Here is a 16,649-nt window from a genome sequence, read left to right as displayed (position 1 = left end):
AAAGGACTGATGAAGAGACCATTAGTTCAAGGGAAGTGCTCCAATGAATTAGCCCAGAAGGACATACATGAGTCATAGGAGGCAGTATAGGTTTGTTCACGCCTTAAATGTTGCTATGTTACGTAATTTTATACTGGTAGGAGCCTCCTGGTTACACCAGCCCACAGGGGATTATTGTGTCCGTTCGTCGGGAAGGGGCTGGGTGGGGTGGGAGGGGTCCGGGTGGGGATTGGAGGGGCTGGGTGGGGAGGGTGGGGAGGGGCTGGGTGGGGTGGGGAGGGGCTGGTCACCCCGTGGTGCCCTTATAAAACTCAACGTTTAACCTACTCACGCCGGCTTGTGCCCGCCCTCACAGTAGGGCATATTTGCGGAATACACGACGGCACCGTTGACCCTGGCCATTGACCGAGCAACCCAACGTTCCTACCAGCTCCCTCCGCAGGAATGTGTTTTCATGTACTGTATTTTTATAAAATGAATGCTTGAACCCTTGCATCACCAGAAAGCGATATACTTTACTTATAAAGGTATTGGCCTATTTATCCAACTAGGTTTGAACATATATAAGAATACCTGTGTCTCCATGAGTTTGCTTAAATGTTGCTGGATGGATGTCTGTTCAACGTCTTTCACACGGTCGCCAGGCACTAATCAGGTGGGGGAGGGGACAAATCCTCACAAAAAGCTGTTCTAAAGAAATCTAGATTTCAAAGTGCACAGCTTCAGTGGCTTAATCTTTTTGAAATATTGGAAAATAGGCTGATGGACTTTATTACAATTTTCATTAGAGACAGAATGGAGGAGTTGATGGTATTTCCTTTTACCGACAGCTCCACGGCTAAGCACAATGAATCTTGATTACAACTCTATTTGAGTTGAGTGGTGAATCAATGTTGATATCTGCGATATCAAAGCCTCCAGTAATGAGGCTATTGTAAACAGATGTCTTGTACAGAGTATGTAGACAGACGGACTATTAAAGTGTCTAAAAAATATTTATTTTCACTTACGAGTTACAGCATATCATGAAGGCTGCACCCAACACGAACAATCCACAAATTTGCATGAACACCGGTGCAGCTAACATGCACTAATCTTTACCTGTTGCACCACATCGAATGTTCAACTATAAAATACGGAACTATTTTTTTTCACAATTACAAAGTCGTTTAAACATGCAATTCTGAAATAGCAAAAGTACATTTGTATTGTCCACGAAGAAGCAATCGTCAAATCACATTCACAAATGTCCTCTGCACTTGGCTCACCAGCAGTGTATAAAAAGTTAGGAATAATGAAAATATGACTTGGTAAGACGATAACACATTTTAAAACAAAACAGTGATAACTTTTACCGTGCCATTTCGTGCAGTATAAATAGACTGCATCATACACTACACTACGGCCAATAATATAGCACTGGAAGGGTTACATTAATCTAAAACTCCATTAATTCACGAAAATTCAGTTTTTATTTCATATGCTGTTGATAATACGATTTGTATGAATATAAAATGATCGGCAAGTGTAAAAAAAGGTTTCGCATCAAGATGATTGCCACTCAAGGCTTCTGAGATAACCGTTGCATAAAAGTAGTTTGAAAAAAATTTGAGAAAAAAATATTGCTACAATTGCCGTATTGTGTTTAGCAACCTGTTAAATGTTGTGCCCACGCTCGTGGGGGGGAGATGGGATTTCGCATTTTTGCCGTGCCATCTTGAGCCGTGGCACGACAAGGGTTCCAGGTGCTACAGACTCTGTGGGCCTTCTCTTGCGATTCACGCCGCCGTGCATGCCCCCCGCACGCTCGTTTTCCATGCGACTGGAGGTGCCTGCGTCTTCTTCCGCCGCCACCGCCGCCGCCTGGTAGCAACTATTGAGGCTGAACCAGTCGCTTGGAGCTGGCGCCCTGCGAGTATGCGAGGCCTCGCGCTCCCGCTGTTGGGAAAAGCGTGGCAACGAGTGCCGCCCCACTGCGTCCTGGCCCGCGGCTGCTTCAGCAGTAGCAGCAGCAGCAGGTGCCTGCTCCGCCCAGAATTCTCTCGGTGCTGCCAAATCGCGTGCCTTAGAGGACGGTGATCTTGTGCCCTTGCGTCCGTCTTGGGGGTGGGCGCAGTCTGCGACCGGTCGGTGATTTAACGGGACAAAGACGTCGGCCGAGCTGGGGGAAGCGCTGGCGTGGCTGGGCGAGATTCCTTGAGAAGTGCGCGGCGATGACTCCGCACTGCCCAGTGACGCGGGCAGGCTGCAGCACCGTCGGAATTGCGCGCCGGAATCGGGCGGCACGTGAGAGCCCGTGGCAGAGTGAGCGATGCCGCCAGTCGATGTGGCGTACGATGCCTTCTCGCCGAGCGCCGGGCACGCAATCGGGGCAACGTGCGTCCACGTGATGCTGGTTGGGGGCATGCCCTTGAGATCGATTGTGCTGTCCTCACTGTGATCCTGCGGTGGGTCTTGTGCCGTCACAAACGCCAAAGCCGCATTGCTCTGCAAGGTTTGGCAGTGGTTAGCGATTGTTAATTTTGGATTTGGGCTCGTTACATCGCCGTTTAGCTTGTCATGGGGAAGAATTCTTGAGTCAGAAGCAGGGTGTACATTCTGCAAGCAAACAAATTAGACTTGTAAGATATTGCCATCACAATCGATTGTCAATCATCCACCGTCATCAGTCATCCATCATAATCATCATCAATGATCAGCCCTAGAGTTATAGGTCTCAAGAGTACATTACACAGAGTTACCCAGCTAATCTTAAGACTCGATTCTGTCCGAATAAAATGTAATTCGAATGTATGCCCCGACCACAAGCCATGATGATGAAGAAGTCGATTAAGTGTATGAAGAAATTAACCAACCACTAAAACTTTGACTCATAATAAGCCACTTTTACAGGACATCTTCACAGGACTTTTTTTGTTGTTGATTGAATTCCAAACAACAAAGGTGATTCCACCCCCCACCCCCGAACTAATTTCGTGCAATCTGACTGGTCAAACCGGTAGAGTAACCGAATATTCAAATAATCCGATATCCCAGCACTATCCGTCTTTCATCCTGTGATCCCAAGTGGCCAGCACACCGCAGCTGTCGAGAGGAGACCCGCGTTTGCATTCAGCTGATGAGAACCCCAAAGGGCGGCGTTTCTGCACGTACGTGCAGCCGTGCAATTGGTCACCTGCATTCGCTCGGCGCTGGTTGATGGCTGAGGCTTTACCTTGGGAAACCAGGCCTTGAGCATCATCTCCACCTGCTGGAGGGTGGCCAGGTACTTTCCACTGAAAGGACAGGCCGCCACGACCATCGATACAGCAGCCCACTCTCCCATGCAATAGTTTACAGTCAAAGCAGCTCACACCAACACAAGTGCCTGTTGTTAATAAAATAGCACACCATCAATGCAAATGACAGCCGTTTTTTCATTGCACTGTTGGATGGGTGTCTCCCACCCCATGCCATGTCCACCACGGAGAAGGCGTTTGACCATACTTCTCTACGCCAGTCAGTGCGGGTTGGAGGCTGGGAGCATAGACGTGGAAGCATAATACAGTACAGCAATGGATTTTGCTATAATGCTCTCAGCTGTGCGCAATGTTAGCCCACAGCAGCCTGTAACGCCCATTTGCGTGGAATAGCTTAAAGTGAACATGACCTCCCTGTGGTGCCACAGCGCACCGATCGGGCGCCAGCATCACCCACTGGATGTTCCTTGTGAGTGCCGCTCAGTGTGTGTTGTGAATTTATTAGCTCTCACGTCAGAACAGTTCAGACATTAAGGAGAAAAATGTTAAATAAATAAACTTACCCCATGCCTGGGTTTTCCAGCACTCCCACAATCCTCTGTATCCGGTCAATGGCAACGTTCTGCTGCAAACCACTGAGCCCTGGAATGTTGAGAGGTTCGAAAGAAAAAGAGTAAGTCACAAAGACAGGGTAAGGAATCATGAGAGCAGCTGACGAGAGATGGGCATCAATAGCTACAGAGTTTCGATTTAAAGCTTTCGTGACTGCAGGGATTCATCTTCTTAGTTCTTTCGGTAAAGTCACGTAGAAGGGAAATAATAAAATAATAAAAATAAAACATAAAATAATTCTCACGACGTTTCGGCCACAACGCAAGCAGCCGTCCTCAGGTGAAGAACAGGTCTGTCGGAAAAACAGCGTCTGAATGAACGTTCATTCAGACGCTGTCTTTCCGACACCTGAGGACGGCATCTTGCGTTGTTGCTGAAACGTCGGGAGAATTATTTTATTATGTTTTATTTTTATTATTTCCCTTCTACGTGACTTTACCGAAAGAACCAAGAAGATGAACTACAGAGTTGATGCGGAAAGATGACAAAAGAAGCAGAGCAACAGAAGAGATTCATGATACAAAACCAAAGAGTACAGAGGTCACTCATTGACTGGAACAACGGAGAAAAGGAAGGGATGGAAGGAAATGGGGGAACCCTTTACCCAGCAGTAGTAAGTTACTCGCTGATTTCAACAACAGAAAACATTTTATTAAATTCTGGGATTCAGTGGTTTCATAATCGCATGCACGTGGTGAACTGACCTCCGCATGGGAGTTAATTTGTTTTGCCACTTTAACATTTTTATCTCGATTGTGCTGTCGATATCAATTAATGAGACAAATTATTAATTTATATCTCTTCCAAAACAATGCATTCATTAGGGGTAAAGAACAGCTCTGGGTATTGGTAATCACAGGGGGCTATTTCTGAAATCCCTTCAAGTGAATTCTGGTCTACACAGTGGAGGGCAGCACTTCTCGAACAACTCTGCTACTGACATTCTAATTCTCACGGCTGGAATTGAGCAAAGTTGAGTACAGAACCAACATTAATGCAATGCTGTGTTTTGCCTGCAGTCATTGGTGACTGGGCCAAGGCCATCAACTCGTGAGACTCGAGAACCCGGTTTTAACCGCAGGGCAGCCGCCTGAATTCAATCCCAGCGGTGCCAGCTCAGTGGCTCTGACCTTGGAGCCACCGGGCCACCTTATCTGTACAGGAGCTTAAATGAAAAAACAAATCTCTCCTCAAGCTCTGGCACACTGTGGCAGTCACACATATATTGGGAATAGAGAGAGTGTTCTGGCCAGACAGGCTGAATACGAACCACATTTTGGATCGCAAACGTGTGATGAAGCCGCCTGAATAAATAATCATGACATTTGTATGGGAATTGCAATGCAAAATAAATGCTGTAGTTTGGGGAAATGGCTGCCTGCATAATGCTAGGGATAAGTTCTAAAGACACAACGTTTCAAATTATGCTCCGTGTTTAATTAACATCAAGGGCTCACCTTTCCCGTAGCGTCCGTTCTTGAGCCCGTTCAGAATGGCTGTGAGAGGCTTGATAAAGCCTTCCAGCTCTTTGCACTGTCAGCACATTGTAGAGAGGCATCGGGTCAGGGGAAATGGTTCAACAAAGACGACACTACGATTCCTCCATTGGAGCAACACGGATATTTCCCTTTGTTAATAGCAAAGGCAGAAAACGTACATTGATGTGAACACGTGCTCGTGCCAATTGAAAGCTTCCTGTCAGGTGAATGAATGGCCCCGTGTACTCGGCGTCATGACGGCGATTTAGTCCAAGTATCGGTAAATCTCAGGGCACACTTCGTCTCGAATACAAAACGCGCACAGGTTATTCCATCACTGAAGGTTTTTGTGTCGGGCTAAAATTGAAATCTAATATATTCGTCTGGCAACTTTGGCCCGAGGTTTATTTCTTTCGAACTCCTTTTTGCCTTTAGTTTGTTGTCCTTCCCCCGCACCTCCGACGAGCACGGCTGGCTACGTACGGTGCGATAGAAGTTCAGCGTACGTTTGGAGTGGCACGCGGCGCGTGCGACTCCGATTGGCCAGCGGCAGCCGTCTCACGGCACCGACGGCCTACAGTTGCCTGATGATGTAAGTCACCCCCAAGGGCCGCATTATCCCAGTAGCAAGAGTAGCGATGTATGTAGATACGGGTCCCGCAACTTTCAAGGGCCCCCGCGCTAAATACTTTCAAGCTATCAATTTCCGGTTCAGTGATTCTGCACTTGCTCTATTACTATAGTACTATACTGCCTTCAACTTTTAGGAACGACGACTGGGTGTTTTAGGTTAGCGATTTGTCGTATTATCTGGCTGTATAGCAAATAAAAAAAAATACAATTACTTTACTATGCAAGTAAAAAAAGTTGTGTTTTAATATGTATGTTTTTTTTTAATTGAGGGCCCCTTTATAACAAATGCTACCGGCCTCGCACTAGCTTAATCCCCTCCCCCCCCGCATGTTGCCTTCAGTTGAGGTGCAAAGGTGAAGGGCGCAGCAATGCAAATTTCTCGCTCAACGCCGCTGCTGCTGGAAAGGGCCTCCGCTCGAGGGAGCAGCTCGAGAGGGCCACGTGCTTCTGCCACGGTCACGTGGTTCTGCCACGTCCGCGCTGACCGCGCGCGTTGAAAGACGGGTGACACCGAAACCCGCACTTTTTAGCCCAGCGCATGCAACGCTGCCACTCGATGAACTGCAAAGCACCCAATCATTCCCGTTGGCCGAATCGAGCAAGCGACCCTCTGGGATTGCAAGCCCAGCGTTGCTGCTAAATCTTACACCAAAGCAGAATCTCTACGTACGTTTCTCAGTTTCGTTTTTTTAAAAGCTAAAACTGTGGGAGTCCATCGCTCTAGACCGGGGGGGGTGGGGGTTGGTCGGAAACCGAAATAACAAGAAGAGCCATTCGGGTAACAACAACAAAAATAATGTCATTTTTCAAGAGCTGCAATGCCATGTGAATGACGTCACGAAGCAGTCCCTAAAGAATCGCGCGCGGCTCCGAAGCCCGAGACGTCTCTGTGTGGCAAACCGGTATTAACCGGTATTAACCGGTTCCCTCCCCCACCCCACCCCCGTTACCCCCCCCCCATCCGATTTGTAATGCAACACAAATCGGATGGCAACGCAGACAATGGTGATGAACCCAGTTAACCCATCCATCCCTCCTCCACGCCATCGCGTGCACGCGCGTCTTGGCATCTCGCCAGCGAGGCGCACCAATCTGTCGCTTCGAGATCTGTATTTTAATCGCTGAAAGCACTCACGGCTGGGATTGGTTGCATCGATGGCGAAACACAGACGGGAAGAGCTCTCTCTCTCTCTCTGCGCATTAAGCCCGCAGGCACAAACACAGCGGCCACAATATTACACTCCAGTAATATTCGTGTCTTTTTAGAATTTACAAATATTTCACTGGTGTCTCGATCGTAATTTGCAGGTTGATCTTGCCGATACTGTATTGTGCTCTGAAAAAGGGGTCATTGCCCGAAACGTCGCTGACTATATACCTTTGTCTTTTAAGGCAGTGTTGTTGAGCCCTTTGTTAGCTGTGCTTGTGCGCCACTGCCAACGCAAGCAGCAGCAGCAGCACCACCAAATGATGTGCGATTACCATATTGGGATGTTAGGACAATTTTACGTTGACTGTGTTTTTTTTTAAACATGTGCTGCTCTGAGAATCTGGAGAGAACCCAAAACTGTATTCAATACCGGCAGTGTGGTGAGTAGTGGGTGAGTGTGTTGCTGTTGTTGTTGTGACCGGCAGTGTGGTGAGTGGGTGAGTGTATTGTTGTTGTGACCTGCAGTGTGGTGAGTGGGTGAGTGTATTGTTGTTGTTGTGACCGGCAGCGTGGTGAGTAGTGGGTGAGTGTATTGTTGTTGTTGTGACCTGCAGTGTGGTGAGTAGTGGGTGAGTGTGTTGCTGTTGTTGTTGTGACCGGCAGTGTGGTGAGTGGGTAAGTGTGTTGTTGTTATTGTTGTGACCGGCAGTGTGTTGAGTCTATTGTTGTTGTTGTGACCTGCAGCGTGGTAGCTGAACAGTGTGGATGAGACGAAACAGTCCAGTCGGTTTGACCGCGGCCTCAACCTGAACATGGGTGGAGGAATCGGTGAGCGCATGCATGTTTGTGTATGTTTCCCCCCTTCTATCTGGCTGGCTTCAATCGCCTCCTCGGCTCAAGAACGTGTTTGTATTTGACACTGGGTCTATACGCATTTCCATCCGCGAGGCTGTGGGTGACGGGAGGAGACCTTGCCCGCCTGAGTCATTTGATCCACGCGTTTCGTGTCTCTATATTTCACGCCGATGGCACGAAGGGCAATCACCCAACTCAACGTAACGACACGCTACGCATGCAATAACATTCTCTAACAGCTGTAATCCGTTTAACACGTCGGCTTTCGCGACCAATACCATCCATAATAGAGGTTAGATCGTGTAAATATATAAATGTGTGATGAAGCTAGTTGTAATTACCGGCGAAACGTCGTACTCAGATTGTAAATGTTGTGGCTTGGCTCTCCAACACACAACCGGTGTGCTGTACTAGTGGACGCATTGGCCACGTTCTGTTTACGTACTAGTTGGCTGTGTCTGGTGGTGGCGGGTTTTAACGACACATTTATATATTTACACGATCCAACCTCTATTATAGCTGTAATCGAATGCCAATCGACGACAAGGGGAGAATAGTTTCAGTGCTTTGTGTGTGTTTAATATCTATTGTACACACACAGTACACATATAAGTTGGGGCCCAAGTGCTCTTTAACGCCCACTGATTGAGACCGGCACGGCACACCAGGTGGGATTGGTGCGGCTGACTCCATGCCCAACCGTTTTTGTCTCCCCAGGGTTGATGACTTACACACCAACTCACCAAGTACTCATTTTAAGCTGAGCCGACCTATATAGCTCAGTTGGCCTTACCTGGTAAAAATTAACCCGTAAAAACAAAGTTTTTCACTATAAATCCTTTATATGCGTGGCGGCTAGAGTCCTCTCGTCCTCTGGCTTGAGATGGCTGCCACCTATGGGTCAGATGATTGCCTGCCACCATTAAGCAATTGGTAATTAAATATAATTTCTTTTTTCCTAAAAAGTGTAAAATTTTGGAAAAAAATTTTCACGAAAATAAATTGTCACGCACAACGAGTCTGTGTGCAAAATGTCAGCTCGATTGGATCGGGAAGTGGGTTAAAAAACGACCGAAAGATTTGCACGGTCGTAAGCGCGCAAGCAAGCAAACTTAATATAAAGGATAAAAAAAAATAATGTTAATATTAGCGAGTGTCTATTACACAACGACTTGATGGTTTCAATTCCACAAAGCCCTCCCCAACCGCCTTTGTATCCCCACTGCGCGATGGATAGCTGGTTCGGGTCAGCAAGAGGTTGCTACTCGTGGCTGGTTAGGGTTTGAGCCAGTGCCTGTGGCGAGTTGACGATTCGGTTATAACGAGTATTCATGGCCGATTTGCAAGTACTGAGTCGGGGCTAGAGAGTTTGCCTGCCTGCGTGGTCTCTGCTCACACAACTGCTGGGCCCTTCTTCTCCCCATTGCAAGGGGTCGCAAATTATTATCTTTGGCCGCTTTGTTTTAATCGCGTATAAAGCGCCACCGGTGCCCATACACAAAATACACACCATCACAACCATCAGAACCCTTACAATCATCGCAACACCATCACTTCCATCACAACCATCAGAACCATCACGACCATCACCATCACACCATCACAACCCTTACAACCATCACAACAACCACCACTTCCATCACAACCATCAACCATCAGAACCATCACGACCATCACCATATCTATAATCGCAACAAACAACAACCATCAACTACTATCACCACCACCACCATCATCATGATCATCACATATCCTCCAACGTGACATTTACCTTCCTCGCGAACAACGCATCCACTTGCTCGGATCCAGCAGACGTGGCCTCGGCCCCTTCCTTGACGAGGCCGCTGGGGCCCGCGGAGCCCCCGGGTCGACGGCCGCCGTCTCTCCCGTCCCTCGGCCGGGCCCGGAGGGAGGCCGCACAGCCGGGGACCTGTGACGGCCCCGAAGCCGGAGCCGGGCCTCTTTCCCGTGTCTCCGTCTCGCCCGCGTTGTCCATTGCCTGCCTCTCCATCGTCCTATTGTCTGTTTCTATTGTCTCTCTCTCTCTCCTCTTGTGTTGTCTATATCTATTGTTTGTCTTGTCCAAGCTGGTGTTGTTGTCTAGATGTAGCTATGATTGTCTGCCTCTGTTCATTTGTCTCTCACAGGGCGCTATGGTCTGTGTGCCTCGTCTTGTTCGTTGTTGTCTGGGTCTATGGCCCTCTCTGTCAGTGTGCCTCTTGTCAATGTATCGTTTGTACCTCTATTCCGCCTGCCCTGTCTTCAGTGCCAAAGCAGTACTGGGTATCTGGTTATGTGCCACAGCTGCAAATGATCATTTGACTGAACGGACGTGTGTGCATACGGCATGTACAATTATTGCAGCCTAAACAGCGTTGTAATTATCACGTTATGGAATTATGCATGTATGTATGTATGTACGCACAATGATTACTTCCCAGGGACACGCAGGCTGCGACAATGTGGTACAAATTGTCGGCGTGTCCGCTCTAATATTCGGAACCTTCCGACTGCGGTAGTTTCCGAGGGATTCCTTAGGCAAATGTATTTTTTTTCCTCCCTTAAAACATTATCATGTAGTCTGGACATACACCGGTCAGATGTGTGGCACTATATGACTGTGGTCCTCCTGCCTTCCGAGGTAACGTTTGTCTCCATGCACAGATCACGAGAGAGAGAGAGCTGTTGCATCCACAGAAGCGCTTAATGCCACCACGAGAGTTTTGGACTTCCAGTTGCACATCCTACAAACAAAAGACACGCGCGCACGCACAGAGACGCGCATCCCCAATAGACTGCTGTGTCAAGCTGGGTGATGACGCTGGCACCACACCCGAGACGACCTCGCGAGTGTCGTAGTGAGCACACCACGATCGCGTGCTCATTTAAGGCTGAGTCGACGAGAGGGTAGGGGGGGTGGTGGTGGCCCAGGACAAGTTCAGATAACCATGGCTGGGAAATAGAACTCGCTTCTCACGTCTAGTGTGGTGCCGTGCGTGAAACCGCAGCTACACACACTTACCACACGAGTTCAATGTAATTCGACGGGGAAGGATGTTCACACGTGACACACCAGTGCTTAATTTCAAGCGGAGCGGTCAGGAACACTGTTCCGGAAAATTAACGTGGCATGCCACGTGCATCTCCCATTATTCAGCATTTTATTTCTATGAACAGATTTGTAGGATTATAATGTAGAAAAATATAGGATTCCCATCGATGGATAGGCGTTGCTTGTAGTAGTCTAGTGATAGTGCCTTGTGGCGATAATCCTTACTCCAAGTCAGCCTAGCAGCGTTCCGGAAGGTATCGAGTGATAGATTAAGCCCTGAGTCACGTGCAATATCGAAAGGCGATGTCATCCGCGCCGCCAGACTTTGCCATAAAGCAATCGTTCTTAAATACAGGAACAACATTTCCCTAACGTGCACGGCCAACATTTTTAAAAATAAAAAACCCAGCATGGATGGGTGGGTCATGTCAGCATGACCCACCCATCCCTCTCCAACACCGCTGGCGAGGCCGTCTACGTGGCAAGAGTAAGCCCGAATGACATATACCTCGGATGCGGTAGGTATAATGCATCTTTAGAGGCAGGCGTGATGGAAAGAGATACTGTACCAGCGTCCATGCGATGATGCCTATCGCCAGATTGACACGCATGGGATCTGGGCTTTGTCGTGGATGCAACAACCCGTGAGTTGCTACGAAGCCCTCTCTTGCTCCCGGCTTGCACTGACATCGCTACGAGGTGTCAAACGCGTGGACACGCGCACGCATTGGCACCGGGGTGAAAAGTAACGCGACACAACTTACCACGCAGCCGTTGGCGTGCGCTTCGCCAGTCTTGCTCGGCCGCCGATGGCGATGACGGATGATTCTAGATTTGAAGCTTTCGTGACTGCAAGGATTCATACTCTGAGGTTTTTTTCGGTAAAGTCACGTAGGTAAAAAATAAAATTAATAAAGTAATAGTAAATCTAGCTGTGACGGTTCCACCTGATGACGGAGACTTGTGTTGCCTCCGAAACGTCGTGAATTATTAGTTTATTTATTTTATTACTTTTATTAATTTTAATTTTATTTTTTTACCTACGTGACTTTACCGAAAAAAACTAAGAGGATGACGGATGAGTCAGCGCAGCCACGATCCCCGTGCCAGCCAGCAGCTCAGACACGTGGCCACATCGCCACCGACATCGATTGACGCGTGACAGCCAGCGGTTTGGAGCTTTTACAATAATGTAATTGCTGTCTTGATTTGAATTTTGCTCATTTGCAAGCCACGTGCAGAAGGTCCTTCCCACACCGTGTCGGTCTTTGGGGTTGTTTGACCCCGTTGTACTTCGCCATGCTGGCGAATTGTGCGGGGTTTAAAGGTGCCCCACGTCACCTACCCCCGCGCTGATTCGGATGTTGGCTGTGACTGACTGGGGATCGATCTCGTCGTGTCACTGGGTGGCTTGCGCGCAAACCACCGTGCACCTGTAGAATTATATTAGAAGCAATGCAAATTGACCATCGTTTGAAATATAACAGCGAGTTGTTTCAACTCATGGTTACCTTATTATTGCAGCAGTGTTGAATGAAAACATGAAACTGGCAAGGATGTGTTCCAACCATCGAAAGTTGAACTCAACTGGCATCGAGGTCCTATCAGCTGATGACTGAATTTCGAACCAAAACCAATATTTTATTCAGCAGCAGTTATTTCAGCAAGCAAACCCCTCGACCCGTTTCGGTTTTATAAGTCTCATCAGCAGCGTGTGGTATAATTAACAATGTGTTGTCGGCTGTACATGTATTTTTAACCGAAACTTTGGCCGCGCTCCAAGCACTTCAAAACTCTTTCAGAAAGGCAATCGTTCACTCAGGCGCTTGAAGCGTTGCAAACAGAACCACGGATGTAAAGCGTTGATATAAATAGAAAAAACGTTCTTAATATCTAGTTGAATGCCAGTCTTAGGGTTAGCGAGCCCCTTGATGCAAAATTTGCACGTGAGGCCTTTAGCGACCAGTCCTACCTACCCACCGTGCACTCTGCGTGGCTGTGAATATATTTTGCTGGAATTCCAATCGATGCACGTTGCTTCATAATCGGGACGTTTGTGATGACATTTAAGTCTCCAGTAATAAAACAAACAATGCAATCTTATTCAAAACACGTGCATGTGAGGAATTAAAACACGTCTAACAAATCGTGACATGTAAATGTAGGAGCGTTGCGATATTGGTCCTTAAACGTAACAACCTGCAATGCACGATAGAGACACGTGCAAATATTGTTGACCCGGACAGCTGTTTGTTCTGACAATATCAATAGTGTCATTTAGAAAAAATATATAACAACCATGCGCATTATATTGCATCAATAGTACACAATCGTGCCAATATATGTTTTTAAAATCGTCCCCACAAGCCTTCAGATTCTCTCACACCAACGCGTGCCGAGGATGATTTTTAAGCTTAACACAAAGCATTTGCTGTCGACCAACCAGCTAGAGTCAGCATACAGCACGGCACACACACACACACACACACAGACAACGGTGTCTCATCAGCTGCGAATGTCATCCTGCTTACCGTGATTGTGTCTGCCAGCCAGATGCAAGTTCGAGTAGCAGCTGCTATCTGGTATACACATATATTATAAAAAAAACCCCCACGGTAGCTTTGGAGAATACGACCAGGTCCGTGTGCGAGCGAGACAAAGGCAAGTTGGGCTGGGAAGGGCACTTGTCATGTGCGCCTGCATGTGTTGTGGTGTGCGGTGGGCTGGGTTTCGGTTCGGGGAGGGGAGTCGAGTGTGTGGCTTGGATTTCACCGCTGTGTGATAATTATGGAGGGGAGGAGTGGAGGTTGGCACTGTAGTGGGGAGCGGTGGCGCAGTGGTTAGCGCGCGGCGCGACGAACCCGGCGAAACCGAGTTCGATTATTATCTGAACCGGTCCTGTGCCCTCCCCTAGGTCGACTAAAATTAGTACCCTAGTGTGATGTGTGAACGTCGCAACTGGGGAGACTTAGGCGGTCGGGCGTGGTGCTGTGCTGGCCACCCACCCCCTCGTGTGCCTTCATAGGTGCTCGCTAACAGCACTTGCCCTGACAGTCTGTGAAGGCTATAAGGGGCGTCTTTGGTACTCTCGTGGTGGTGGTGGTGGTAGAGGAGGGGTGCGGCTGTTCTTTGTTGTGGTGGACGAAGTAGGGGGGCTGTGGGTTGACATCACATCCAGCAGCAATGAACAGACAAAGATCCCCCGTGTAGGTTCGACAGACTGTTGGGGCAAGTGCTTTTTGCGAGCACCTATGAAAGCCGGCACGGCACACGAGGGCGTGGGTGGCCGGCACCACGCCCGGTCGCCTTTATCTCCCGAATGTCGATATTTGCACATCGGACCAGGTACTCATTTGAGACTGAGTCGACCTAGCGGATGCCCAGGACCGGTTCAGATAATCGTCACCGGTGTTGGTAGCCGTGAGCGGTAATCGAACCGGGGTCGCCAGGTCCGTAGCGCAGCGTAGCGCTAACCGCTACACCCACCGCTCTTTCACTCGCATGCCCAGCATCCCAAGCCCTACAGCACCAACCCCACCAGTCCCGCACCCCCCCCCCCCAACTCAGAGCATGGACCGTCCAATCTGGCTGCCGCCCGGCACGTGTCCTCCCTCATGCCCATCGGAGCTGCGAGGAGCTGGCGGTGCAGCTTAGCGTGCGGTGTGTGCCTGAGCGGGCACGCAGAGGTTTGTGCTTGCTGCACCGGGGTTGGGTGGGGAGGGGCTGTGTGGGTTGAGTTGACATTACAGGACCTCGGAAGAGACGCGCAAGGGTTTTACACATTTTTAAAATTAAACTTTTACGAGTGGTGGCGGTGGTGTAGTGGTTAGCGCACTGCGCCACGGACCCCGTAACCTGAGTTCAATTGCCTGGCCATGTCTATGTTGTATCTGTATCGGCTCAGAGACCCTTCGCTGGGTTGACTCGGCCTGAAATGAGTACTGTACCTGGTTGGGTGTGTACAATATCGGCGTTGTAGAGACAAATGCGGTGGGGTGTGATGTCGGCCATACGGGCGTTGATGTGCGCGCGCTAACAGCACTTGCCCCAGCAGCCTGTGCAGGCTTCACGGGGGATCTTTGTCTTTGCTAACAATGCCTGCCCCAGTTACGGGGTGCGATGTATTTAGTGATGGGTGGTTGCTAAATAACTGAGTCCGACTCTGCAGCTCACACTGCCAAATCAGGAGACCCTTGAACATCGCGGGGGGTGACGTTGTTGGAAAGTGCCGCAAATTACAAAACCACGATTTTCAATACTTCACGGCTTTACCTGTCGACAGCCTTGTCTGTAGAGCCCCCCCCCCCCCCCCACTAAATTAGCCACACTCGTGTCCGTATCGTGTGGAGCAGCGGCGTCGCACTGCAAACCCAGCCACCTGAGTTCGATTCTAAGGCCGTGGATACCATCAATGGAGAGGGATAACTGAACCTGTCGTGGACCTCCACAAGAGGCCATTCAGCCTTCAATTAATGATCACTCAGCTGTTGTGTGTAAACGTCAACATTGGAGAGACACAAATGACCGGGCGTCGTGTGTGCGTGTACCTTTTCGTCCTCAATGGGTGCTTGCTAACAACACTCGCGCCAACATTCTACATGGCCAAACGTGAATTTGCAAGAGTCAAACGGGCGAGTCTACAACGTGGTAAATACGGGGGCGCTGCAACACCATTATATTCGCGGGGGGCACACGTGTTCACAACAGAACAGACACTGCAGGCCAGGTGCCGGCCCATGTGACTGCCGTGTGATCTGGCACGAGGAAGGGCGTGGTGGCAACGTGACATTTGCACGAACACAATTTTAATATCTCCCCAGTGACCAAGGTAATCTGCCTCTGCGAGGAGGAGGGGGGGTACATGCCTCCCCCCCACCGCTACTGCTCATTTGAGGGTGGTGGAGCCACCTTGTAGAATGTGATACTCTGATGTGCAGCTCGTTGTCATCCCACTGCTGTATAAGGAAGGGCCTCCCCACACCGTGCCGATCATCGGGGTTGTGTGACCATGCATCAACACGCTGCTGGTCAGTGCAACTTGGTGAGGTGGTTGCCCAGGATTCGTTCAGATGTCACTCGCCAACTGATGTCATCCGTGGCCGAGAAGAGAACCCATATCGCCACGTTCGTAATCCCATTGCGCTAATCACTGCGCCACCGCTCTCCATCCTGGCCCACCGCGTATACGCCTGTATATCAAAATCGCCACCAACGCATTGGCATGCAGCAGGCAGGGAGCCTCACAGAGGAGAGGGGGTCAAGGAGGATGGGTGGAGGGAAACGGGGGGGGGGGGGTGAGAAGGGGGCAGAGAACCTGAAAATAGGAGCCAGTGAGAGGGGATCTCACAGAGGGGACAGATCCGTGGGGAGGGAGCAGCAACACGTGCACGTGGCAGGCCACGCGACCAGCCACGTGTGCACGTGGCACACCATCGGCGCTCTTGCTTATGCAATGAGGGGGAGGGGCGATGTGGTGCGATTCGCAGCCTCCCATAGGCTCCGTTACGTTGTCCTCTCCTCCTCTCTCTACCCCTTGCCCATCCACTCATCCCTCCCATCCGCGCTTCCTCCCCCGCTCCCATCCATGACCACCTTTCCTCCCCCCCCTCTCCTAATCCACGCTCACTCTC

The 16,649-nt window shown here is 49.4% G+C and overlaps 1 protein-coding gene across 3 annotated transcripts; it reads right to left on the bottom strand.

The window, feature by feature from the left end:
- Positions 1–1,018: 1,018 nt before the first annotated feature.
- On the bottom strand, positions 1,019–13,764 carry CIART (circadian associated repressor of transcription). 3 transcript variants are annotated; one of them, XM_061553633.1, is made up of 6 exons: positions 13,551–13,764; positions 9,739–10,711; positions 5,309–5,384; positions 3,803–3,881; positions 3,176–3,275; positions 1,019–2,487 (listed from the first exon to the last, which is right to left on the bottom strand). In XM_061553633.1, exons 2-6 carry the CDS (start codon positions 9,976–9,978, stop codon positions 1,657–1,659), a joined length of 1,326 nt encoding a protein of 441 aa, XP_061409617.1. In that variant the 5' UTR covers positions 9,979–10,711; positions 13,551–13,764; the 3' UTR covers positions 1,019–1,656. The 3 variants fall into 3 exon arrangements, with proteins under 3 accessions (XP_061409617.1, XP_061409615.1, XP_061409616.1); XM_061553631.1 differs by having other exon boundaries at positions 1,019–2,598; positions 13,551–13,763; XM_061553632.1 differs by lacking the exon at positions 13,551–13,764 and adding an exon at positions 11,784–11,955 and having other exon boundaries at positions 1,019–2,598.
- Positions 13,765–16,649: the final 2,885 nt, after the last annotated feature.

This window comes from Lethenteron reissneri, chromosome 18, assembly GCF_015708825.2.
Source record: "Lethenteron reissneri isolate LAM-NWPU_2019-01 chromosome 18, ASM1570882v1, whole genome shotgun sequence".
Classification (NCBI taxonomy): domain Eukaryota; kingdom Metazoa; phylum Chordata; class Hyperoartia; order Petromyzontiformes; family Petromyzontidae; genus Lethenteron; species Lethenteron reissneri.
The sequence above is the reverse complement of the archived record's forward strand: the minus strand, read 5'-3'. Positions and strand labels throughout refer to the sequence as shown.